Here is a 26878-nt window from a genome sequence, read left to right on the forward strand (position 1 = left end):
ATTATTAATGCAAAATGTGTTTGTATGTTAGTTATTTCGTCCACCCTAAGCCAACAATCAACTTCATCTTTGGCATAGAGTAAGTTGTTAGGATAGAAAGTACGGCTTTTTGTCAGTATAAAAAATTCCACAAGAGATTTGTAAGAAAGTTGTAATGAAAATAGACGAATAACGCGGGCAACAAATAGAAAATAAATACTCACTGACTCATGAAAACGTGAAAAAAAAAAACAACATAAACGTAAAGACAAAACACTAGCAACAGCTCTATACATTTATCTAACACTTTCAGTACTGGCGGTCAAAGAACATTCTCTATAAATAGTAATGACCGCGGTCTGTCGGTACATTGCTTCACAAGTAGAGCTAGGGGCGCTTTCGACCCCACTACAAAAACGTTATATTTTAAATATCCGTGAAAGTACTGGAAGGTTAGATATAAAAGTGACATATTAGTGAAAAATTAAATTAAAAAAAATTCTGTAGAATAATAAAAAAAAATTTAATACATAATTTTTTTTTGGATTTATTGAGTGATAAATATAATTATTTGGGTGTTTCAGTTCGACTGAGAAAAATGAAGGCTTTTACATCAGTATTATTGTGTATCGGTGAGTTCAACTTATTTAATGTAAACTATTTATTTATTCTTTAAAATAATTGTTTTATAAATATAACCTAAAATAAACTATTTAAAAATAAATAAAATCTAAAATGTCCTCGAAGCAACTTTGGATGGCCAAACTAATTCGTTGGCCAAGGTAACTGCCCGCTCTAGGATCAAACTTATTTCATTAACAATTTATTTTTTATAATTTTATTAAAATCAAAATCATTTTAATTTACATTAATTAACTAATATAATTATCATGAAAACAATTATTTTTATTTAGCTATCAAAATAACTTTTAATAAATTCAAATCATAATGTAGCTTCTTCAATTAATTTATTATAATATAATTTAATAAATTTATTTTCATTCAAATTTCCTACAGAAGAAGAAAATTGAAACTATCGCACTAATACATGCTATGCCATAAACATTATTTTAGGCTGTACTGATATATTTTTTTAATTACTTAGGTCATTATTTTAGTGACATGTTCATAATTTAAATACTTACCTTCTGATTTTTGTATCTATTCAACTGAGTATATTATTAATAAAAATATTGCCGAAAGCCTTATGAATTTTCTTACTGGTCGTATAACTTACTTACTAGTCTAAACAATATTTTCATTACTTTTGAGTTATTTTTTTTATCTCAATTATTTTGTAGGCCATTTTAAACCCCGTTATTATTTATGTATGTTAAGAAACTTTCCTTTATAAATCACCTTTTATTATTTTTAAAACAAACTTTAGACGTAAAATTAAAGAAAATATTGTTAACATTTAACGACAAAATAAACTACAAGTATACTTTTTATTGATGTTCATGATATGCATGTTATCGTGCCCAATCACTGCATTCTTAACATAAACAGAACGAAAAAGTATATCTACCTAGTTAAAATAACCAAGTAAAGATGGTAGATCGAAAATAATAAAAAACATGTTTTAATTTCAAGAAGCCCACTTTACAAGACGGACATGAAGATTTTAAAGACGTATAATCTTTTAGTCATGTCTGTCTGTTTGTAATGACTCTACCAGTACCACCGACCGTTTCGAAAAGCAGATTGGAATCAAAAAAATCGTTAAACACGGCCATCGTGCTTTGTATGCAGTACGTAATGCACTACGTATTATAGTTTACTGGTTTTAAATTATGAAAACCACATTACTTATCCATTACAATTAATATGTGATATTATATGTTAATTACTTTCTACTGAAACCGAAGATCGTGTAATTATATGAAAACCGCAACGTGTGGTCATGAACTTTCAATAAAGGCTTTGAATTACGTTTTTAAAAAAAAATATTGTAACGTGTCAAAGATATCATCTGAAATTAAATGATAAAATCTAATGCAATTTCCTGAAATGTATTTTTTAAAGGTAGCTTAATATTAATAGTCCTACACGTTAAACTAAATTATGTTTTGCTTCTGACACTCAGATTATTTCACTCATATTTTTTCTTAAATCTTTTTGTTTTTAATATATAAAAAACTTAATTTACAAATTTGTATTTGCCATGCACTGAAATTAATTTATTTTAATCTCAGATTTAATTCAGAGACAAAATATTTTCAGCTGCTTGAATTTAAACCTGAGTATTTAATAATGACGCGATAATGTATGGAAATATTACAAACGTAACAAATCGATGAAAGCGATACTGATTATAATTTCTTTACTAATGCAACTTTTACCTATTATGAATAATTGATTTTATCACCAAATAAATTGTAACGTTAACGTGTAATATCACGCTAACATTGTTACGTAGTCCGGTAAGTATATAACAAAAAAATGCAACAAGTCAATAATTAAAAGGGGATGTTACCTAATCAATATTACAGCTAGGAAGTAAATACATACACACTTCCGAACTGGTTCGATTTATTCGATTCTGCTCTACAATATTAAATAATAAACTCGGATCAGTGAATCGGACGATTGTGCGTGTAATTGGCTATAATTAATTATTATGTAGTTTTGCTTACATAAAATCACACGGATTTGTTAGTTTTTGTTTATGAGTGATTAATTATATTGTTCAATCCAATTAACGTTTAGTATTGGATTAGTCACAATGTTGTTTGAAATGTAGACTTCTACGATCTGCCTTCCGAACCGGTCACTACAAACAGACTGTTTTGAAATAAGTTAATTTTGAATTTTTTTGTTATTATACTTCATTTTAAAATCTGCTTTTTTATCATTGGCCATAACATATTACACCGTTTGATTGAAAACCAAAAGTAAACCACAAATGTTCAATTTGCAACCCTTAATTCAGTTTAACGCGTAGGTAATCTAAGTTTGGACTCTCCCTGTCTTGAATGATTTTCAAGACAGGGAGACCTGCACCAGACCTTTCCCAAACATGTTTTGTCAACAAACCCTTCCTAACATCTGTTCTAATCAATGAAGGAACTCTTACTTCCGATACACTAAATCAGAACTCCTTCAATGATCCGTTGAAAAAAAAAATTTTACACACGAAGTGAAACTTCTGAAAATTAGCCAACGAGATTGACATGGATGTAGAGTTTTGAAGAGATGTAGATGAATGAAACGTTTATTATTTCTTGCAAAGCTTAATAATACTTGCGTACTATACTGAGTAACATAACATTTTATTTAGTTTCAAATAGGATACACACAATCTGTAATGTATTCTATCTCATTCTCTCCTGTACATTTATGTATTTGTTAATTTACCGTGACGCATTTTCATTTCATAGGGTTTCTAATCAAAGAGTTTCACTTCAAAAAGTGTTTCTGTGTGTGTCATCAGTTTAAAATATCTATATAATATAACATTTGCTATTTTTGTTACAGGGACACTGTCTCTCGTATCATCAGCACCGGCCGGCCACAAACATTCCCCACAAAGAGCTGAATACAACTACGATTATGACAACTCAAAATCGGCTCAACCAAGGGAACAGCAAGAGTCAGCCAGCCACTACGACGCCTACATCCAGGATGTCCAAACAGCAGCCACTGGTGGGAACACAGCGAAGAAGGGCTTCAGTCAGGGCAGTGGTCTGAGGACGATAGCTGTAGGGTCAGCCAATCAAGCGAAGACTGCGTTAGGTAAGCGCCATGTTGGTCATCTCTTCACACCCCAACTTTGCTACTATACCTAACTTAGCTACTACACCTATCCTAGCTACTTTACATAACTTAGCTACTATACCCATCTTAGCTAATATACCTAACTTAGCTATTTAACCACGTTAAAAAATAAATTCTCCAATGTGCGTTTTGCATAACGAAGCGTTAGTAACATAATGAGTGTCACAACAAAAAAAAATATATAAATAGAAAAACAACAACCCTTACTCGTAACAACCAATCAGGAGTCAGAGTGCTAATGAAGGTCACGATGACGCATAGACGGCCGCGTGCGCGATCGGTATCGATAGCGGGTTGCATTGCGTGCACATTCCTACTGTCAGTGACATTAATTGCCCGACGACTCAGTTTAAAATGCTTGGATAATCAACTTAATCTTTGGCATAGAGTTAGTTGAGAGGACGGATTATTATATAGTATTACAGGCTACTTTTATCAAAAAAACTTTGTCAAAAGCCTAAATAAACGCAGACGAACACCGGGGAAAACAGCTTAGGGGGCGTCCATAAATTACGCCAGGTGTTTTTTTTTTAGTTTTCTAATAAAATCTCACGACACCTCACCAGGGGAGGTAGGGAGCTACCTCCCCTGGTGAGATGTCGTGAGATTTTATTCAACCCCCTCCCTCATCCCCCAATCTCCAAACCAGAAAAGTATAATTTTTTTTTAATTTAATCAGAAAAAAAATGCGTGATATTTGCCGAGACCCGAGACTCGTTGACTACGTTGGAGACAACGTAAGATTAGATGAGATTTGACTCGACCCCCTCCCCTCCTTAAACATCCCACGTATTTTATGAACACCCCCTAATATCTTTAATATTTTATACCGATAACGGAACCTTCGAGAAATAATGTTTAGCGTAAGATAGGCTTAGGTTTAAATGCTTTGTTTTGCTTACAACAACAAAAACATGCTCTTTTACTTACAAGAAAACTTAAGACTCCCTTTTTTATTATTATTTTAATTGATGACTCGATAAGGACACTATAATTAATAAGCAACATTTACAAATCTTGACAATATGAGTTTTAATTTTTTCTTACATATAAAAAGCGACTTTGCTACAAAAATCTCTTTTGGGAGATATAGTTGCACTCCCACAAAATGAATAGCTTTTACACCAAGTTTAGTTCTTGTCTTCTTCTCAAGCTACTTGTAATTTGTGTATGTTGGATTCGGATATGTGTATTTTGACTGCAAGTAAGGTTCTAAGTGAGGTTTCAAATTTTTAATTTTGTATCTAAAAAAGACCAATATTAAGACCAACATCTGATCCCATGGATTGAATCTCTAAAATAAAATAAGCATGTATTATCAGCATATAAAAATAATACTTCATCAAATCCTAAATTCTTTCCTTATGTTGAACAAGAATAAAAGGGGGGCTAGAATGAGCACCTGTGGTACAATGTGGATGGCATCGGGTGGCATGCATTTTGCAGGATGTACGAGTATATCTCGCACACCCTGCGAAGTGTTGCTTTGTTAACTGTGGCCCATTTACTTCGTCCGTCAATTGTTACTTTAAAAAATTACCAATCAGTTCTATTATTGTAATTATCCAAATTTCAAAGTCCAAATCGACTAAAATCTCGTCGTCCCGTTTATTCCGAGGCTCATAAAATAAGGAAATTTAACCTAGAAAATAGCTGAAGATAAGAATGGAAAGCTACCCGGGGCGGCGGGGACCGACAACATATCTCTTCAATCCCACAATGAAACCCAAGGGTTTCCATCTGCCTCGTAACCTGTGGTGTCGACTGAACTGGCTAAGATCAGGGCATGGACACTGCAACTATCTTTTGCATAAGTGGGGTTGGAAACTATCTGCTACATGTACCTGTGGCGAAGAATATCAGACGATGGAGCATATAATCCAGCGCTGCCCCATCATTTTATACCAGGGATTGCCCAACGACCTTTTTGATCTCCCTGCTCGGACCGTCACATGGTTGGAGAAACTGGACATTGGCTTGTAACTGTTGTGACTAAATAAATAAATCGTTATAATGACACTCATATAGGGAACCAGCAGGCAGCAGCGTACCAAGCAGCATATGTGGCTAAGAACACGCTGGCGCAGTCTGCTGCCCAGTCCAGTGCGACCGCTCAGGCAGCGTTAGCCGGCAAGCAAGTGATCCTGTCCGGCTTGGAGCAGCAAGTGCGAGATGCCAAAGTGGGGCTGCAAGGCGAGGAGATGCAGTTGCAGCAAGCCAAGAGAGCGGCCCAGGCAGCGGCGCAGGCAGCGCAGCAAGCGATGCACCAGGTACGTGTATATACTTGGCTTATTTTTATTTGACGGCCGATTGGCGCAGTGGGCAGCGACCCTGCTTTCTGAGTCAATTGTGTGATGAACATTAATGTTTTTCAGTGCATGGGTGTTTATCTATATGTTATAAGTATTTATGTAGGTATATTATTCATCAGTTATCTTAGTACCCATAACACAAGCTACACTTACTTTGGGACTAGAAGGCGACGTGTCTATTGTCGTAGTATATTTTTTTTTAACTAGCCTTCATACCAACTTTCATTCTACGATGATAGCGATCCCTTTGCTTCGCACACCCGTCACCATCAGAATTGTTATATTACAAATTTATGTATTTATTATATTACTATTTTATTAATATATAAATTACATCTTGATACCAACTTTTATATCCTATGTTAGATTTAAGAGGTAACGTTTTTTAACATAGTCTATTAAGCCTTGAAAATTGGGATATCAAATGCAAAATATAAAAATCAAATCTGACTGGTAGTTCCAGTTATTAGCGCATACAAACAAAGAAACAAACTCCTTTGAACCTGTCCAGTTAAAAGATGTGTGTACTAAGAAATCAGAATCAGAATTAGCACTTAGGTATATCAAAAAATTTAAAAAGCGCAAAATATCAACAAAAGCATTTTAGACAAATTTTAACTTTGTAAATTATTGAAACAATTTAAATATTACTATTAAATACGGCTCAAAATTACCTTTTTATAAAAATGTCGTATAACATACTTTATAATATCAAAATAAATCAATTTAAATCAAGTTGTTGTTGTTTCTGAAAAGATCTAGGTAAAAAATTGCGTAAAACTAGACACTAGAAAACGCAAACAAAATGGACAGTAACTACGATCTATTTACGTAATGGGCGATCTAATTTCGTTAGTGATCCGGCTTGTTTCAGTGAAATGCAATTTCCGAACAATAAAGTCAGTTGTGATGTAAAAGGTATCAGGGAAATGTATTGTTGTTGTACCGAAATCCAAGGTGAGGTGTATATTGTGTATAGATAAGATTGACGTATAATTTACTAAGTTTGTAATAGTTAGGTAATTTACTTGGGTTTGCCCAAGATATTTGGTTTGATAAAATTGAGGCCGGTTCTCAGTGTTTCAATTTAAAATCGAATGAGATTTCTATTGAAATTCAAATATTCCATTTTCATTTTAAGTAATTTTCAAATGAAACCTTTTTAATTAAAAGTAATGTAAGTTTGCGAGATGAGAAATAATTTTAATTTTAAACCTGCAATTAGTAATCTAAGTAATAGGTATACTGTGCCTAATGAAAAAGAAGCTATACGCTAACAAATATAAATGAATAAAATCTATCATTAAGTAACTAATTATTAATTGAATTTTTCTTATAAAATATAGTTAATATTTATTGACTCCATTATGTTCTCAAAGGCGTGTGGAGTCCACCAATCCGCACTGGGCCAGCGTGGTGGACTACGGCCTCAACCCCTTCTCATTGTGAGAGGAGACCCGAGCCCTGTAATAGGTTGATATGATGATTTATTGTGTCACTCAATTGATAATTACAAATAATTTTTATTATGAGCTTAACTTATATTATTACTAGATGTGCCCTGCGGCTTCGCCCGCGTAATTTTGGGAGGCAGCGTACTGCTTCATAGTCTACACCTGTAGTCATATATGAGATTTTTAGATTTTTTCACAAACTTTTTTTATCTTACTACGTAATTTTCTTCAATGATATAGATATATATATATATATATATATATATATATATATATATATATATATGTATACTATGTTATTTCTAATACCTCCAAGAATATGTATAAAAAGTTCCATGAAGATCGGTTCAGTAGTTTTCGCGTGAAAGCGTAACAAACAGACTTACATGCACATTTATAATATTAGTAGGGATTTAAATGATAAGCCAAACATGCAGTTAAAAATATTGTTTTTCATTTCAATCCGACAACTTCTAATCGATGCTTTCTGCATGTTCGTGCGGACTATCTTCAAAGCATCTGAACCAGTTTGGATGGGATTCTAGCAGACAAGAAGAGGACATTGTAAAAATTAGCCTTCTATGTTTCTTTGATTGGGGGAAAGTCAATTTATTTTGACTAAACTGTTTCAGTAAATTGTTGGCTTCTTTTTAACGAAAACGGTAGAAAATAAATTCGGCAAGGATTTAGTCGAGTGTAATAAACGTTTTCATAGCTATATTTTGACCGACTTAAGCATAGCAATGACCTCTTATATATCACAGATATACCCACTTACCTCGTAGTGACCATTTTAATGAAAATTTAAAAAACAACAGGTCATTTCTTGCAACCGATTGCAGAGGCATTGCTAAACGGAAAGATGGCAAAAAAGTTTAATGTAATTTTGCGAAATTGCATTGATTTGATTGCAACCCAAATGACACAGCCGTGGCTAAACGCGTGGTGAAATAAACTAAGTCAAACAATAAATACAGAATAAATTGGTTTTACATTGTATTGTTTAGCATTGTATTGGTTATTGAAACCCCTTTATTCTCTTCGTCATACTGCAGCTTTTTGTGATAAGCTCGTCCGGGGAAGTACAGCCGCCAAGCAGCAATGCTGTGTTCTGTTCCGGCTTAACACGTACGACTCAGGTTGATGGGCCTGTAGCAACACTTTACTGTTGCTCTGTTTATAAGCGATGGTTTTTATCACTTACGACGGGTCTTGGACAATTGCAAATTATTAAACTGCAATATTTTTAAACTGTCATTCATAAAAGTGTTGCGTTTTTGAATAATGATAGATAAGTACTGTACTCTATAATTTAATTGTACAAATAACAACAGAAAAAATAAAAGAGATACGGTTGAGGCTTCTTCTCGGTTGAACCTGAATTGTGAACCCACTCAAAAAAATATGGTTGTGTTTTTTTGTAAGTTTATTTTAAGATCAAGTTTTAAATGCTTTAAGCTTTAGTTAAGTGTATTCATAATCATTGTTAGATTCTGAGTTTTTTAGAATCTGCTTTTCGAACCGGTGTTTGAGCCACGACAAACGGACAGACTTGACGAGATGTTTCAAAAGGGATTATACATTAAGCCTACATGAAGACATGAATTTTGAATATTAACAGAATTAGCATTTAACAGATATTTACTTATCTACCATAATATGTAGGGTATGGCTTATAACTGTCTTACCCCTGACTGGTTAGCCCGCTACTACCTTCTGCATCATTACTTATTATTAGGTGTGATTGCATTCAAGGGCTAACTTGTAGTGAAAATCTATCCTTTTGATTTGTGAGATAACCTCAGCTCCACAAGTCACGCTCCAATAAATCGAAGTTGACACAGAAAAGTAGCAGACAGTTCAATTATATACCACAATAACTGCTTTGTGTTTTTTACTATTTTTGATTTCTATCGTCTAATTTGGGATAAGGTTACTAATAAAAGGCACGTTCTTCTTGTTTTTCTTAATTTATATATTTGTGACATTCTTTTTGGAGGTTTTCATTTGAACATCTCAAGTACTTACAATTAGTTTTAAGGCTTTTAATGTTGTGGTTTTTTTAGCTTTTACCCGCGACGTTTTTCGCGTTAAATACCGTGTTTTGCAAATCCCGTGCGAAACGTCAGTTTTCCCGGGTTTTTTGTAGGCAAATAATAACTTTAATCTTTTATGTATCATCTATAGTTTACTTAGCGTCAAATGCCTTGGGAATTTGTATAATTTTTATATATTGCTACTTTATGTTTCTTCAATGTGCTTGCAATTGTCTTAAAGATTTCTTTTTTTGAAAATAATCTAGGTACAAATAAACAAAGGAAAATCTTTGCTCTTTATACTATTAGTAAAAATAAATTAACGCATTTAAATGCTAAATTTAAACTTTTAAATCAGACACGCACGTACGTAGCTTTTTATAAGGTTCACGGAAACTGTAGAGCAGTTTTTATATGAAATAGTTGTGATTTTTTGTAATTTTTGTGGCTTAACAGGAATTTAGTCACGGCGGCGTTGGTAGGCACACTTCACTTTTCTTATTCAAACCGGATGAAAAACAAAAGTCTTTAACTAAGTACATTTAAATACTTTTGTTCGAATTTCAGGTGATTGCTTATATTTATATTTTATGCCTTCCAGTACAGACATTGCAGTTATGCTGGCTCATATTTAAAATCCTTCATTAATTTTCTTGTTTTTCATGGAAGAAATAATTTGTCAGGTTCTAATAAGGTTGAAACATTAGTCTTTATTCATCTACTGTTGCGCATAGGCATATAACAAGGAACCACAACTGGCCGACAAAATTTTGATTCTATTTATTTCTTCTTCTGTTGTTGCTTCAGAATAGTTAAGAATTCCACTGCTTTATTCATTCCATTCCCAGTGAGATTTTTTCAAAACTTTTGAAACGTCAAGTATGTCTGTTTGTAGTGACTCTACCACCTTGGCTTGGAAGGCAGATTATAACGAGAAGAAGCCGGCAAGAATCTCAGCATTTACTCTTTTCTAACATCATTTTACAGTTTAACAATAATTTTTCTATGTTGTGGTAGATGAAATCACAGCAGCTTGCTTAGAAGCGACCTTGTGTTTTGCTTATACTGTATAACCTACTTGTCACGCGCCTGACCAAGATCGTTTTAAAAAAATAAGGTCACCAATTGTACAACTACTTATTCAATGTGTCACTTTTTGAAAATATGGTATGTATTTCTTGGTATACAATACAGAATACTTACTTTCTTACTTGTCCTCGCGAATCATGAGATGATATGAGAACTAAACTACAAGCAACTTCACAGGTCAACGTAATCCAAGCGGCTTTGAACGCGGCGCAAGCGACATCAGAAAACGCAAACGAGGCAGCGTCACAGGCCGCTGGTGAGCTTGGAGCACAGACCGCCATGGTCGGAGCCGCCAGACAGAGACTTCAGACCCTACAGGAGCAACTCAAGGGAGTCAGGATTGACTTCGAAGCTACCCAGTCCGCTGCGAGAAAGGCCCAGGTAAAACACAATCTAGAAACTGTCAGGCTGTAAGGGGGCGTCCAGAAATTATGTGAGGTGTTTTTTTTAATTTTATGTCCCTTCCCCCCCCCGGGTTAGATGTCGTGAGATTTTATTAAACCCCTCCCCCAATCCATTTTCACGTGAGATTTTTCAAAATGTGATTTCAAAATTGAGATATTTGGTATAAAACAAATATGCTGGTTCGTCGAAGTATGAATGATTTTTTTTTCTTTCGAACGAATTAGTGTAGTGTACAATCTGGATTGGAAATTGAATGGACCAAAATAGTATAATTTTTTATTGTTTCAATCAGAAAAAAAATTGCGTGTTGTTTGCCGAGACCCCCCCTTTCTTAAGTAAGATTAGATGAGATATGACTCGACCCCCTCCCCCTTTTAAACATCTCACTATTTTATGAACGCCCCCTAAAGAAGAACGCTTATAATCCTGCTAAGGAAATACTCTGCAATGATCGACTAGTCAGTGGTATCTTGAGGTATCTCAGGCAGCACCAAGTAAAGTTCAGGTAAGGTAAGTATCCTCAATCAAGACACAGACAGACATGGCATGTTGGATGCAGTCAGATAAATCCACTTCCAGTGCAAACATCGCTCAGGTATTCTAAATAATAGCTGTGATTGCTACATAATCATATTAAGAGATTTTCACTAAATGTTTAGTATCATCATCAATCTATTACCAGTCCATCACAATGACCAAGTGTTTTCCTTCACCGTTAAAGCAATATATTTAATTGCTTAAAACGTACATAACTGAAAGTTAGAGGTAAGTACTGTAGTTCGTGCCCCGCCAAAGTGAAGCTGAAATGTATCCATTAGGATATCGGCGCTTCAAATATTTACCAACACGAAATATTTGAAAGCAGTTCCGCTCGTAACAGATGCTCAAGTAAGTTGTAACGAACATTATAAGATCAACTATGCCTGTACACATCCTGATGAACTTTGTTATGAGTTTTTAACTCATAACTAAGCACAGAAAAACTCCTTCAGCTGCAAAAATGGAGGGTTTTGGAAGGTAAAATAATGATATTGTTATAAAATTATAACTCCATTCTACTTTTTTAATTTAGTGGTTTTCTAAATATTAATTATTTTATGGACAGGAAACGAAAATCGGCAAGATGTACATCATAGAAGATGTAACAATTTCGATGTCCTTCTGATTCCATCAGCTGAAAACTTAAATGTTTTATCTGAATAAATATTACGAGTAACTGCTTCTTCTTTTCTTTCCATTATTTTAAACTTTGACCCTTTCACACACTTCTTTTTACGTTCTCAATTGTCATATATAACAATGGCGTATCTAAATCTTATTGGACACGAGTATAATTATTTTGAACGTGTGTTTGTCACTTAACTCCTAGGAATTTAAAGGCATTTTTATGTGTACATTTCAGTGGGTACCATTCCACGAGGGCATGACCTTTCAGGAATTAGTTTGGTTATAAGATATATTGTCCAAAAAAATGGGTATCTGGACGGATTTTAAATAAAATAAGACCCGGTTATGATTCTGCTTTTCCAAGGAGAGTCCGCTAGTTATTGATTTATATTTTAAAATCATAAATAACTTTTGAAACTAAGCGCATCTATGTGACGTCAATCAATTTGTTTTTACTGATATTTTATATGTGTTTGATGTATTTAATTTGTTTAGATATTAATAATCCAATACGTTGCGCTTCCATTAGGCTGCTGCACAACAAGCTCAAGCGAACGCCGCTGAGGCAGCCGCAAAAGCGGCGGCAGCTGGTCTTGCGGCCGGCCAACAGAACAAGGACGCCTCCCACGAAGGTAGTAATAGCTACGAAGAGTACAAACAGGCCCCCGAACAGAGCAGCCAAGAATACTACCAGTCGGACTTCCAAAACTAGTAACAATAAGGGATAGGTACACAATGTTGAGTACTTGATATTTTCGTGTAACTGGTTCTGAATTTATCCAGAAATGGGAGCTGGTTTAAGTCATAACAATGACTTCTAAGCAGCAGCGTTCCCTGCATTTTGATGTTTATCTGTTTTAATTCACACTAACAACTCCATGCCTTTTTTAAACTAACAATCTTATTTCTACCCTTTAAAAGAACCAGTGACAGGAAAACTGCAGAGAGTACATCGAACGTAAATTTTGTAATTATTGGAATAGGAATACAATTTTTTTTTAATCTTATCTTATACTTATCTCAATAAAATTAAATTCCAAGATATAAGATTTCGCTATCTTTTTAAATACTTTATAGATGGTCTTTTTGTAAGATTTTTTCCTATTCCAATATCTGCAATTATTTGTAAATACATTTTTCATATTTAGGTAGTTTATACCTTAGGCTACAACTTGTGATATTTTTTTTACATCTTTCTTACTTTTACTATTTTTGAATGCAATATTTATTGATGTGGTATATAGTATACTTTCGTTTTTGTATTTTTGTATTTAGAACTTTACGACAAAAATGAAAAGTATCCGTTTTGTAACATTACTAATTAGCAAAATAAGTGCGATGTCTCAAATTTTAGTTATAATGGAAAGAATTTTATTTAATAAACATTGGTTTGTTTTACGTTTCGTCATTTTAATTTGACTTTTGACTTTTACTTTGACTTTTGACTTCATCTCATTGGACACTTTCTGACTTCTGACATCACACTTATTCTTTTGACGGTCCTAGACTTGCCTGTTATCGCACCGTAGAATAACTTAAATTCGCCTTTTTTATATTTTCTAACTTTAAATTTCATATTGACTGCATTGGATATTCAAGTTGATAAGACTCATTATTAAAGTGGAAAGAGTAAGTATGTACCTATGCATTGACTAAGTTCACTTTAATTTAAAACTACAGTAACCTTTAAAAAAAATACAATTTACGCTTGACACGCTTGCTAAACGTTTCAAGGATTTATTATTACTGAATATTAGCAATAGAAGGTAATAATTTAATTTGCTAATATTCAGATATGTATATCGTTACACCCTTTACTTGCTACATTATCTGTACTAAAGGTTACTATACTAACCTTCTGTAACTTTTTTTTACCTGCTTACCTGAAGCCACTGGTATTGTATATTACGAAACATGGTTTATTATTTCGTATATGGAGAAGTTGAACTAAAAATATGATGAAAACGTAGGTAGTTGGTTAAAACTAATAAACTCTGCAATCAATTTAGTAAAGTGGCAACACGCCAACCTGCTATGTTATATGGCTACATAAAACCAATACACCTCATCGGGATCGTCAAAGCAGAGCTGACACAGAATTTGATACGCTATCATGATATTATTCGTTCCGCTTCCACAATGAGATGTTCCACTGTGAATGAAACGGTCCAACAAGTAGGAACTTTTCCAATAAGTGGCCAGTGGTCAATAAGTTGACAAAACAAAGTTGAACGTTGGCTATAGTAACGATTGTGGCAGAGCATTATTACCCCTAGTATGAAAAATGCAAGCTCGTATAAACAGAGTCGTTTTCGAGTATCGAAACACGTACACGTAAAATTATAGTAAAACGTATCATATGGAACTAGTTTGAAAGCTCAAATTCCTCCACTCAGCAAGCGCTCCTTGCGTAACTTTTGTGAAACATGTCGTACAGAATGAAAGATTTCGAAACGTTCAAATGAACATTAGTTTCTTTACTATACTAGGCTTTTTTTCAAGGAGAAAATTGGAAACTCGGTGGGTTCATCGTTATCATCATCAGCAGTTCCAAAATGCATGGTCGTGGGCCGCCTTTTTCCAGCGGCTTACAGCTACTCGTTTGATATCGTCTGTCGACCCCCATTGGGGTATTACAGTATTTATAATTATAAAAAAAACTTTTTTTTTGTAGTGTTCTTATCTTGTATTTCGTTTTGGTTTTAGAATTGTATGCGGCGATAATGACTTTATCTATCTATCTATTTTGATATGTGAATACTCTAGACGTGCGAGCGTCTAAATCTCTAGGTTCAAAGGGCCCATACACTGACCTTTGTTATTACAACTATTAATACAGGATGCTTTAATTTCTGTGCGTCCAGGGTATTTTAGTATGCCAATATTGTGTCATATATATCCTGTCCAAAATTCTATTTGCAGACATACAGGAAGAAGTTGTAATAGTTGAAGAAGAAGAAGAACACGAAGAAGACGAGGAAGAAGATGACTGCGAAGAATAACAACAGCTTAGCTAGTACAATGCCATTATTGTTAGAGTATTCGATTATTTTTAAATTAATAAAAATATTGTAGGATTTAAACAAAATACGATGCAGACTTCTGTGTGTAATCTAGTAAGGGATTTGATAGTTTTCGAAAATCGAAATGTACAGCGTTTCTACATAAGTACATCCTGGAATGTATACTTTAGAAACGACAATTTACAATCTACCTACTGCTAGCATGGCGTAAATTTTGAGAATAAAAAACGAAAGCAGGTACAAAATATTATTGAAACTTATAAAAATACAGGTCTATAGTGTTATCCTTATCCCAACGTTACTGGTTGATAAGGATAACACTATTTTTAGAAAATAAATAAAAGTAAAGGATTTGTGCAAAAATAATACAAATATTATGGTTTTTGTAACAGAAGTACATTTCTCTGAAGAGTAGGATATAAGGCCTAGCCAGGAAAAATAAAAAAAACCTCACGCTATCGCGGAGGAAAATTGTTTTTTTTTACACTTACTCTGTCAAATGTATTGCAAACCCCCAGCATCCCCTGAACAGATTTTTCATTCTACGGGTCAATCTTTTAGAGGTCAGTGGGTAATCTGCTTCAATTAAGACCAGCGAACTAACAGTAATATCATAAAAACTATAACTAGGTACTCAGTTTCATGTACATTATAGACCCCTTGTAAAAGATAGTTTATGTACGACATAATTCAAATTCAGAATGTTTCTAATTGGGGTACCAAAGTCTTCTTTTTCGTTCCTTCTTCAATTATTATTAATTCTATGATACAAATAACGCCGTTGAATTGGACAAAAACTATTTTTAAACGTTGATGAACATTTAAATTATACCGTAATAAAAAAGGTATTCCTAGACGACTTACAACCGTATTTTTACTAAATATATCTAGGTTCTTATTTTTAAAACTATTTATAAAAATCAATAAATTAAAAAAATATTACCTGGTTTTCTTATACTCGTAACATTTCGTCATACCTACTTATGCTTTTCATCTTCATACACTGACCTCTATTATATTTTAGGCCTTTATACAATAACTGTATCTACGTATAGTTATTTTTTTACTAAGTACCTACATGAAGATGAAAGGCAAAGTTACGCCAAACGGGAATACCTATTTACCAAACGAAAAGTGGTCCACATAATATATTATGTCTGTCTGTATGCACTTTGTCCGTTTGTCAGTTTACCATAGTCCAGTAACCAAATAACTAAGGCAATTCATCATCATCATCATCATCATCATCATCCTCATCATCATATCAACCCATTACCATTAAAGGGTTAAGGCCATAGTCCACAACGCTGCCTTTGGTCGGTGGACTCCACACACCTTTGAGAACATTATGCAGAACTCTCAGGAAAGTGCAAACAAAACTGTGTAGTTTTCGGATTAATTAACTATTCTTTCTATTCTCTAGAAGGTGTAAAAATATTAAAAGATCAATAAAAATATGTTTATTCAAATAGGGCAGAATACAATACTAAAGCTAGTAGTTACAACAGTCAATCCAATAGTAAGTTCTATTTCACGTGAGGTTCTCGACTGATTTTTATTTGTATCTTCATTACCTTATTGGCGGTATTTTATTTTTTCCAGGCATCTAAAATTTTGTAAGGATTAGATAAAATAAGGGAACGTCATAATCTTGTTGGCGTATGACATTTCACAGATGGCTGTACGGTGATATACCTTTGCTTTTTCTCTATGGGAAAGAACAAGAAAAAAAAACGACATTTGACAATCTCAATTTGACGTTTTTCTTTTTCGGTATCGTGGTGTTGTTTTCAAGTCACCCATGTGAGTTTTTTTAGTAAATAAATAATAAAAAATGACTATCGTAAAAAAGAAAAAACGTGTCTCCAAAAAAAGTAAAACCGCTTGGCGAAAACACTGCGATATCACCGATGTAGAGGCGTTTTTAGAAGACCAACGGTTGGAAGAAAGACTTGGGTAAGGTTATGTTTTGTTTAGGTATTTAACACTCAAATAATAGTTGAATTCCAAAAAGAATGCATTTTGTGGAATTCTGTTGGATTATCTTTGTACCTTCTTTGTGAATAATTATATCCATAATATTGTAGTTCTGAATTGGACGTATGTAATTAAACGAAAAGGGGTGACCCTTTAAGTAGTACAAAGTACAAAGTTACAAGAAATATTTCACACTGGTCTGTGACATTTGAAGGTCTGTTGAAATGTTGGATCCTTTTATTTTAGCTAAACTATATCCAATATCTCCCTAAATTTCTTAATCAAATCAAGATGGGTACTTAAGACTGCCGTTTATAAATATTGTCTTTTTTGTTACACAAACTAAGGAAAGTAAATTCTACAGTTTCGTATATTCTCTCGGTACCATGACACATGTCCTCTTGCATTTAATTGTACACCACAGAAATTAAAAATATAGCAGAAAACAAGAATACATAAAGCAAGTTAGTGTACAATTTGGCAGCCTTTTTGCTACATAGCGATCCCAAACAAAGTTGTATAAGAATATAACTACAGATCCAAGGTAGGTGGTGTGAATGAGTACACATTATCACACCATTTACATGTCTTGCCAGAAAGCAAAATTTTTAAAGCTGAATGTGTGATCTACTGGCAATCCAAATTTTGTCTTCACCTTAGCCTTAACAGTCTATGCTACAAAGTCAAGGGTAGTAATGAGAATTTCTAAAATTCGAGTAGGTATCTACAAATTTTTGATCCAACCTGGGAACCAAATCTAAAACCTGATCTGTAGTGTAATATACCAAAAGACTAATAGGATAGGTGACTAAGTGTAAAATTTGCAACTTTTTGCAGCACTGTTAGATTAGCTTTTTCATAAGTGTATCAGTGTAGATACAGTGAATTTTTTGTACTTTTAAAAACTATCTATTTAGTGGCTCTGTACAACACTTACAATAAGTTTTAATGGTACTAAACTATATAATTTATTTTAGCAAGTTTGAAACAAAACCCGATGCAGAATTGTTTGTGCTTGACACTAAAGGCAATGAACTTGAGATCAAAGAGGATGTTAAACCAGACATAAAGCCCCTGTCCGCTAAGCAACAGAAGAGGGCGAAGTTAGCAGAAACACCAAAATGCTTTGAGGTGCTTTTGCCTCGATCTAAGGTAATGATCAGACCTATAAAAAGATCTTAAAAGAAGCAGGTTAAGTAAGAGCCTTAATTTTCTAAGGCAAGTCTGAATTCATTTTGTGATTTAAATTCTGACACCTGTAGCTTTAGTACCAGGTTTGCTTGCTTGCAATTGAGAAGTTGCTGTTGAGTATTGAAAAAATTGGACTTCAAGAGTACAATGCATTCTATGCTAATTGTTATAAAGCTCTAATTCGATATACTTTTACTTTTAGTCTGCAAATACAATTCTTCAGCTATGTCTTTGGCAGAACATTTGTGAAATATAAACCAGACATATAGGATTGTGAAAACAAGTAAAATAAGGCTCATTTGAATACTTTTATTAATATTCTTTGACATAGAATTATGTTTGTTATATGTGAAAATTACACCTTGTTTAAGTATGTGTGAGTGAATCTTCTACTAAGGCTACTGAAGAGGTTGCATACTTTAGAAATCAGGGTCTTTGTTTTAAATGCTACAAGTAGAATTGTCACTAATTTTTTTTGACGTTTATCACAGTGTAGTTTGGCTCACTTCTTGAAAATTTGATCATTGTATTAGCTGGGCTGTTAGATTTGTACATACAGGTTTTGATAAGTTATTTTGGAATTTTTTTTCAAGAGTAATCTATTTGATTATTGTTTATGAGTATTGCTAAAACATTAAAAAAAACAGGATTGATAAATCCTGTTTTAATTTCGAACAAAGTCAACTTAGAATCGATTTACGTTGATTTACAAGTGGTTGCGTCATAGAAGGAAACAAGTATCTGAATCTGATTTAATCACCTAAAATGCAAAATTGTGTACTTTACAAACACTTTAAATAATCAAAATTTGTCTTAATTAATAAAATTTGTTATGATGAAACTCATGTTTCCAGGTTCCAGATCCCAATGCAAAACGCAACACTGTCAAAAAAGTAGGATCCAAGGCTACAGATCTATCAAAATTGTCCGAAAAGCGACAACTGGCCAAGGGTATATTACAGAGGAAATTAGAACTAATGAAGAAGGATAAAAAGTTAGCTGTAGAAAAAAGAAAAAAAGCACAAAGTGTGAGAGAGACATATGATAAGAATATTTGGGAGCAAGATGGTAAGTTCAAAAACATTTCATATTGATGTAATGCTCTAGCATTAGTAGGAGAGCGATTTGTGACGAAACTCATCCAGAGAAGTATTACCTCCATGCTTATATTTTTATATAGTTAATAATTACATTATTATTAGTATACAATTTTACAATAAATTACCGGTTGATATATTGGGGATGTCACTAAAGAAGTTCAAAGTTTGTATTAAGCGAAAGCTTATAGAAAAGTCCTATTATAGTATAAAGGATTACGTAAACGATAAAAAAGCTTGGGTGTAAACAATTGCTCTAACCAGGTTGCTTCTTAAATATTTTCTAATGAATTGTCATTGGTTGAAGTCAATGTCAATTGTTGAGATGGTGATAACAAAAACAACACCCGGCTAAGTTTGTTGTGGGCTTCTTCTTAGACCAGGGCGCGATTGGAACCCTCGTAGCTTTAGTTTTAAGTTTACGATTGTAGTTATCGCCATCACTACTCACTGCTATGTACACATTTTGTATATAATAACGCATCAAAAGTGCCATCTATGTGCCTATTTGAATAAAGAAATATTTGACTTTGACTTAATTGATGGACCAAGCAGAAAGCCCATAGTTATATTCTTGGACAACTTCTTCTTTTTTTTATATAACGGGTTGTAACTATATGTGACCCAAATTACTAAGCCTTCGACCTTTATTGCAGACCTGGAATCGAAAGGCATACCAGAGACATTAGTCGACGACTTCATCTCCACAGAAGCACAACTCCACAATGTACCCATTACTAGGAGGCTCAGATCAAAGCCTCCACCACCTAAAACTGTAGTGACTAGAGCCGCTGTGGAAGTCCCACACCCTGGAGTCAGCTATAATCCTTCTTTCAAGGTTAGTATTGGGGATTCACCACTTGCCTCACATAATGGTCATCTGTATTAATTTGTCACCAAGTTTTTTATTTGATTATTTAATGAATTGGTTTATCAACTCACCACCGGCCCACTCTAGGGCACAGGTTTCCTCCCACAATGAGAAGGGGTTAAGGCCATAGTCCACCACGTTGGCCCAGTGCAGATTGGACTGCACACAACTTTTAGACCATTATTTAGAACTCTCAGGCATGCAGGTTTCCTCACGATGTTTTCCTTCACCGCTGAAGCAAGTGATATTTTAATTGGTTAAAAATCACACAGCTTAGAAAAGTTAGATGTTCGTGCTGGGATTCGAACTCGCCCCCCCGAAAGTGAAGTCAAAGTCCTACACACTGGGCTATCACTACATGAATTGGTTAGCAATGGTATTTTTTTTTTAACTATTGCACAACCAAAGAAACGGTTTACAAAGGACGACGGTGCTAAATTGTTTTCTATGAGCCAGCCTTGTTATTACAATTGGTTATTACTATAGTCGGAAAAATGTAATAGGCCCGTTTTGACATTTGTGCAAGACCATAGAATGTAACTTGGAACGAAACTGAAAGAAACAAAAAAATAAAAATCAATTACATACAGTGTTTTAAAAAACACAAAAATTTTTTTGGGACGTTAAATAATATGAAAGAATATATCGCGAGTATTCTTTTTGCGCTTACTTCATAGTAGCATGCAATTTATAATTGTTGCGAAACGTTCCGAAAACAGTTACGTTCTCAGTCTTTTTTTTTTTTATACTAGAGCTGTAACCATTTTTTTACTGAATATCGAAATTAAATATTGTGTAGTTATCTTTACTGCAAAGAATGAGCTTGGTTCTCAAAATGGGTTCTAAATAATGAGTCTGAGTTGATGTATCTGACCAAGCGGCACATGACTGAAGCGTCCCCGCGCGCACTGCGCAGTTTTTCGTTCCTCATCTTGTAAAGTTGACTGTGCGCTCGTTTAAGTTATATATAAATTGTTTACTATTACGTTAACTATGGCTATTCTATTTTGGACAATAATTTAAACATAGAGATTTGACTCGATTTTTGTGTTTGTTGTTATATAGTACTAACTCTGTTTCAACATATTAAAAAGTGGACGTATAATCAACAGCCAGTTACGCGTATTGCTTGTGAAGTTAAAGCGAACACTTTACAATACATAATAATATCAATCAAGTACTGATACAAACTTGAATTGATTTATCGTGAGTATCGAGTACAGAGTCTTATGGTTCCATAACTAGTTACGTCGCGATGACAAATGTCAAAACGGGCCTATTACATTTTTACGACTATAGTGGCCAAATTAATAGAAAACCCAAGATATCCCCAGTCACTTTAGCTGAAAATTTGCATACAGGTACGATTGGATTGGATGACAATGCATAGTAGCTAATTGGTGTCACTCGAAGTCCAACATGGTGTGTCCACAAAAAAATTAATACACTCCCATCTCGTAGAGTAGTAATTTTTGTGCAATTCCATGATATAGGAATAAAATGAAATGATAAGTAAGTTTTGTCATAACGAGAAAACGCCGGAAACTCACCTACATTAAATATCATTTTCAGTTTTTTTTTTGTGGTAAGGTTAGGTTTTAGGTTATCTTTGTTTTTTATCGTCTTGAATACCTTTGAAGCGTTTTTGCCATTTCTTCTTCGTTCCGCTAGTCACGGGAAATTACAGAGAGAAATCCTGAAAAGTAATTTTTTTTTTATAAAAAACTATTTAAACAAGTTCTCCCAAAATTTACATAAAAAAGGCTATGACTTATCTTACAGGAGCATCAAGAACTACTGCAAGAGGTGGTTCAACATGAGCAGAAGATGATGAAACGCGAAGCGCATTTATACCGGGTCACTACCGGACTCTTCAGCAAGGTCACTCCTAAGGAGAAAGAGGTAGGTACTTCATTTATTTAAAGGCAGTTCTATTAAGTATTGTTTACACGTATACGACTTCCTATGCTGTGTCAACTTTCAAGATAACATAACACTTAAATATAATAGATTAAAATTTAAAAAACGGTTGCATTCGTTTAAGTGTTTACAAGTAAAACTAATAAATAAATAAAAAAACGTGTCTGTACTTATGTACAAGTGTTACAAGTTATACTTCTTTGGCATAACAAGATAAAAATACTTTCAAAAATTTTATCTTACACCTTATTCTACCTTTGTAGACAATTACAATAGAATAAAGGTATTTAATACATTGAAAGTTTTATTATAACGCATTACCTAGTTTTCCATTCATTATCGGACCACCAAATTTTACTGAACATTAGAATTTGAGATTTTTGTACAATTGAATCACTTTGACAAATGACACAGTCAAACCTTTTTTTGAAAAACTAAAATGTCGACTATAGCTAATGGTGTCAGTTTTTTGGGATGGTGTCCCCTCTCACTCGGTTTCGCGACTACTTTCACCCTGTTAAAATCGTGTACCATGTGCGCGCGCATTTAGTTACATCGTATAATTTCACTCCCGTGATTTTTTAACGCCGCTAAAGAAGTCTAACTTCAAAAACACATGTAACTCTGAAAAGTTGGAGGTGCATCCTGGGGATCGAACTCGGGGTCTCCCCGAAAAGGAAGCCAATTAAAAAAAAAAGCCTTAGGAAAATGAAGCTTAATTTGTTATACTCCGCGAAAAGCAGGAGTATCTGTATGTTGTAATTTATAATATTTTCTTCTAATACAAAAAGCTCTACATCTACTAAATACTACTAAATGTTGTATTCTAGGAGAATTGGCGCGAGGAGATGAGCGCAGGGTTGCCGCAACCACACAACCCGGCCACCGACCCCGACCCGGAAGACGAGCCCGCCGACAACGAGTACAAGGCCGTGAACCCGCCCGTGCAGAACAAGAAGAAGGACCACAAAACCAGAAGGAAGCAGAAGGAGCGGCTCGCAGAACGAGAGGTGCTTAAGCGGAAGAAGATCGACAAACAGAAGATCACAGATATTTACAAGTAGGTCGTCAATATTAATGAATAAATTCAAATTCTAAATTTCTTTATTCATATAGGCCTATCACAGGCACTTATGAAGCGTTCATACATACATATTTACATAATTGGAAGTGGATGGTGATAACTTCGTTCGCCAACTTAAACCTAAGGCTACTAGCTAGCTAGTCAAGAAGAGCCCACAAAAAACTTGGCCGGGTATTTTTTTTTTGTTATCACCATCTCATAGTAAATTTATATTAAGCTATGAAGCTAGAGGAATTCACACCCAAGCTTTTTTATCGTTTAAGTAATCCTTAATATTATAATAGGATTTTTCTAAAAGCTTATGTTTTATATAAACTTTTTGTTTGTAACAAAGAACTTTGAAGAGTCATTTTCGAGTATGTAAATACTTGATCATCTGTGTAAAATGGATCTTATTTACATTATATTAAAGCTCAAACTTGATTACGATTCTTTATGTCAGACTTTTGACGTAGTTTGTAAAACAAATCAGGTACAGGATTTTGTAGTAGTAGAGCTTATTGAAGCGGTGATTGTGCATTGGGTAGGCGCTCGACTTCACTTTCGGGGGCGGAGTTCGAATCCCAGCGCGCATCTCTAACTTTTCTAAGTTATGTGCGCTTTAAGCAATTGAAATATCACTTGCTTCAACGGTGAAGGAAAACATCGTGAGGCAACCTACATGCCTGAGAGTTTTCCATGTCCTCAAAAGGAATTGGATTTCTGACTCTAAAACCAGTGGCATTAGGTCCGTTTCACTTTGACGATACCGATTGATGTGCGAAATCGACGCCGCAGGCATGCAGGTTTCCTCACGATGTTGCCCTTTTCCGTTGATGCAAGTGATGTTTAATTTCGTGAAATGCACATAACTCGGAAAAGTTATTGGGTGCTGGTGATCGAACTCTGTAACCCGAAACGGAAGCCGAATTCTACCACACAGCTATCAGAGTGCTTAGTGTGAGATTTTCTACCCACGTTTCGGAGCGCCATCTATTTACCTATTTGTTAAAAAAACATTTTTTTTTCAGGCTGCGTAAAATCCAAGCCTCCGTGTCCAAGAAAGAAGAACTCGATGCGGAGTCTCGCGTGAAGCGCACCTCGAAGCGCTTACAGCACGCCGCAACAGCGCTGCCGGCGCTGAATGCGCACAAAACCCCCGTCAGGGAGCCCGAATTCGTGGATCCCAAGCTGCTCACGGGGGACTTGAGGAAAATATCCGGATCGGGTGAGATTCAAAATTACTGTATAAATTCTGGTAATATAAAAAAAAAACCATCAGTTCCTTAAATTATTATTATAACAAAAGCAGAAAAACAATACTAAAAAACAAAAAGGCTGTGCTTCAACACACAGCAGAAGTGAAAACAATGAACTATGTTTTTATACTCATTAATGTTAATAATGTTTTATCAATATATAATATAAACCGCTAACTACACACACTCACCTCACAATGTAAACCAAATAATATTTATTGCGTATTGATAAAAACTATTAAATTAACAAAGACAATTATTAGGTATGAATTGAATATTTAAGTATATTCAATTCATTTCACATAGCGTCACAACAGAAAGAGCAGCTGACTCTATCTTTCTGGCTAGGGTACACTCTGCGATCCCCAGTTCACTCGATCGAACCTCAGAGCGTGACTGTTCAGCCTAACTTACTACCTACGCTGGCTAGGGTACACTCTGCGATCCCCAGTTCACTCGATCGAACCTCAGAGCGTGACTGTTCAGCCTAACTTACTACCTACGGAAAATCGGCGTGCGGTGCGCCAAAAGAAGTTTTCACTTTAAAAACCTAGATAAAATAGTTCTACGAAGTCAAAATTATCCCCGTATGTAATATTTTTGCTGCCGCACTGCTATAGCGGTAATAAACTTCCACCACGGATCCAAACAAAAGCTAGTATCTTTAATGATTAGGAGCATTTACAAAAATTTAATTAGGTATTTAAAACGGTGGCGATGATCTGTGACGTATTAATAGGTATTGATTTCAACCCATTCTTTAGTTGACGCATCTGTTTTGAAATTGCTTAATCTTTGACCTAATTAGAGTCGTAAAGTTCACGTATCACGACAGATAGCGTTAGTAAACTTTGTGTAATTTTGTAAGTATGGTATTATATTGGTGTGGTCGAAAAATGCTTGTTAATATTGGCGATGGAAAAGAGCAACTGCTGAGTTTCTTTTCGGCTACTTCTCGGTAGAATCTGCCTTCCTGACCGGAATCAATACAATACCTGTCGTTTCAAAAGTGCCTGTAAGGTAGGCCTTCTTAAAATAAATTAATTTTGATTTTGGTTTTTTTCTCGGAATAGGCAATCTTCTCCGCGATCGCTTCCAGTCGCTCCAGCGCCGCGGAGCTCTCGCCGCCTCCAAGATCATGATGACGAAGCGGAAGAAGCTAAAGAAGTACTTCAAGCCCGGCCACAAGGTCACCGACCAAGATGTTGATAACTTCCTCAAGAGATCCGCCGCCAAGGATCATTAAATTCTATTTTAAGAAGAATAAAGTTGATTATATTGCACGCTGGTTTCTTGATTCATCATTATCAATTACCGACAAACTAATCTTACAATGAGAAGGATTTAGCCCCGTGGTCCACCACGCTGGCCCTGGATTTGTAAACTTCACACGCTTTTGTGATATCGAGATCTCTGGCATTCCTCTCGACTTTTTTTTTCCATTTAAGGAAATGCTATTTAGTAATTGCTTAAAGCGTACATAACATCAAGAAGAGCTTTTTTGATCGACCCTCCGTGGAAGTATTACCGCCATGCTTATTTTTGTCTCTAAACAGCATTATTGTGTTCCGGTCTGTGTAACTAAAGACACGTGAAGCGTATCAGCTGCGCCTGAGATTGACGGATCAGTGCGGGAATTCGAAGGACGTGTTTTTGCATGTACTGTGAAGAGTTGCTCTGTTTATTGGCGACGGTTTTCCATTAGGTGGAACGTTAATTTTTACCTTAAAATAAATTCCGGAAAGTTACAGGGTTGTGAGCCGAAGTTCGAAGGCTATTTCGTTGTTTCTACCTCCAAATAATAAAAAGCATCCTCAACATTAAAAATTCTTAAAACGAGTCACCAACAGATGGCGTTAACAGCCGATTGAATCGCGCTCGAGTATAGTAAGATGGGTAAATTAAAAGATTGTTATATTTTAGCTATGTTTATTTTATAAAATAACCTTAAATTACTTTTAACTATTTCCCTATTAAATATAATTACAAAATATCGATTGGCAGTGTTCGAAAGCTTATTATAACTAAGTATAAGATCATAGGTAACTTGAAATGCTTACAAAATAAATTTTAAATTAACCTAATTTACAATACTAAGGGCAAGTCATTGTTACAAATTACAAAACAATAAATTAATTAAGTGTATAACACATTTTTGAATTATTATCTCCAGAAAATCATTCGAAAATTAAAATGGCTTTTAGTGTTTGATATCTACATAATCACATTTACAGTTTTTAATTTTATACTTAGGGTTC

The 26878-nt window shown here is 34.5% G+C and overlaps 2 protein-coding genes across 2 annotated transcripts; both read left to right on the plus strand.

Moving 5' to 3' along the window:
- Positions 1–365: 365 nt before the first annotated feature.
- On the plus strand, positions 366–13098 carry LOC120633815 (tol-Pal system protein TolA-like). Its single transcript, XM_039904173.1, has 6 exons — positions 366–431; positions 564–611; positions 3457–3714; positions 5785–6026; positions 10825–11028; positions 12749–13098. Exons 2-6 carry the CDS (start codon positions 578–580, stop codon positions 12929–12931), a joined length of 921 nt encoding a protein of 306 aa, XP_039760107.1. The 5' UTR covers positions 366–431; positions 564–577; the 3' UTR covers positions 12932–13098.
- A 3899-nt stretch (positions 13099–16997) lies between these two features.
- Positions 16998–25903, plus strand: LOC120633806 (ribosome biogenesis protein NOP53). Its single transcript, XM_039904163.1, has 8 exons — positions 16998–17198; positions 18197–18371; positions 19265–19478; positions 20164–20345; positions 22161–22280; positions 23129–23358; positions 24393–24589; positions 25694–25903. Exons 1-8 carry the CDS (start codon positions 17077–17079, stop codon positions 25864–25866), a joined length of 1413 nt encoding a protein of 470 aa, XP_039760097.1. The 5' UTR covers positions 16998–17076; the 3' UTR covers positions 25867–25903.
- The last annotated feature ends 975 nt before the right edge of the window (positions 25904–26878 follow it).

This window comes from Pararge aegeria, chromosome 22, assembly GCF_905163445.1.
Source record: "Pararge aegeria chromosome 22, ilParAegt1.1, whole genome shotgun sequence".
In the NCBI taxonomy this organism is placed as follows: Eukaryota; Metazoa; Arthropoda; class Insecta; order Lepidoptera; family Nymphalidae; genus Pararge; species Pararge aegeria.

Excerpts from the sequence above, each read along its gene's own strand:
- LOC120633815 (XM_039904173.1), top strand. The coding sequence starts at position 578 with ATGAAGGCTTTTACATCAGTATTATTGTGTATCG. Across the intron at positions 3,715-5,784 it reads TCAAGCGAAGACTGCGTTAG|GGAACCAGCAGGCAGCAGCG; the intron begins GTAAGCGCCATG and ends ACACTCATATAG. Across the intron at positions 11,029-12,748 it reads CCGCTGCGAGAAAGGCCCAG|GCTGCTGCACAACAAGCTCA; the intron begins GTAAAACACAAT and ends CGCTTCCATTAG.
- LOC120633806 (XM_039904163.1), top strand. The coding sequence starts at position 17,077 with ATGACTATCGTAAAAAAGAAAAAACGTGTCTCCAAAAAAAGTAAAACC. Across the intron at positions 17,199-18,196 it reads CGGTTGGAAGAAAGACTTGG|CAAGTTTGAAACAAAACCCG; the intron begins GTAAGGTTATGT and ends AATTTATTTTAG. Across the intron at positions 19,479-20,163 it reads GAATATTTGGGAGCAAGATG|ACCTGGAATCGAAAGGCATA; the intron begins GTAAGTTCAAAA and ends CCTTTATTGCAG.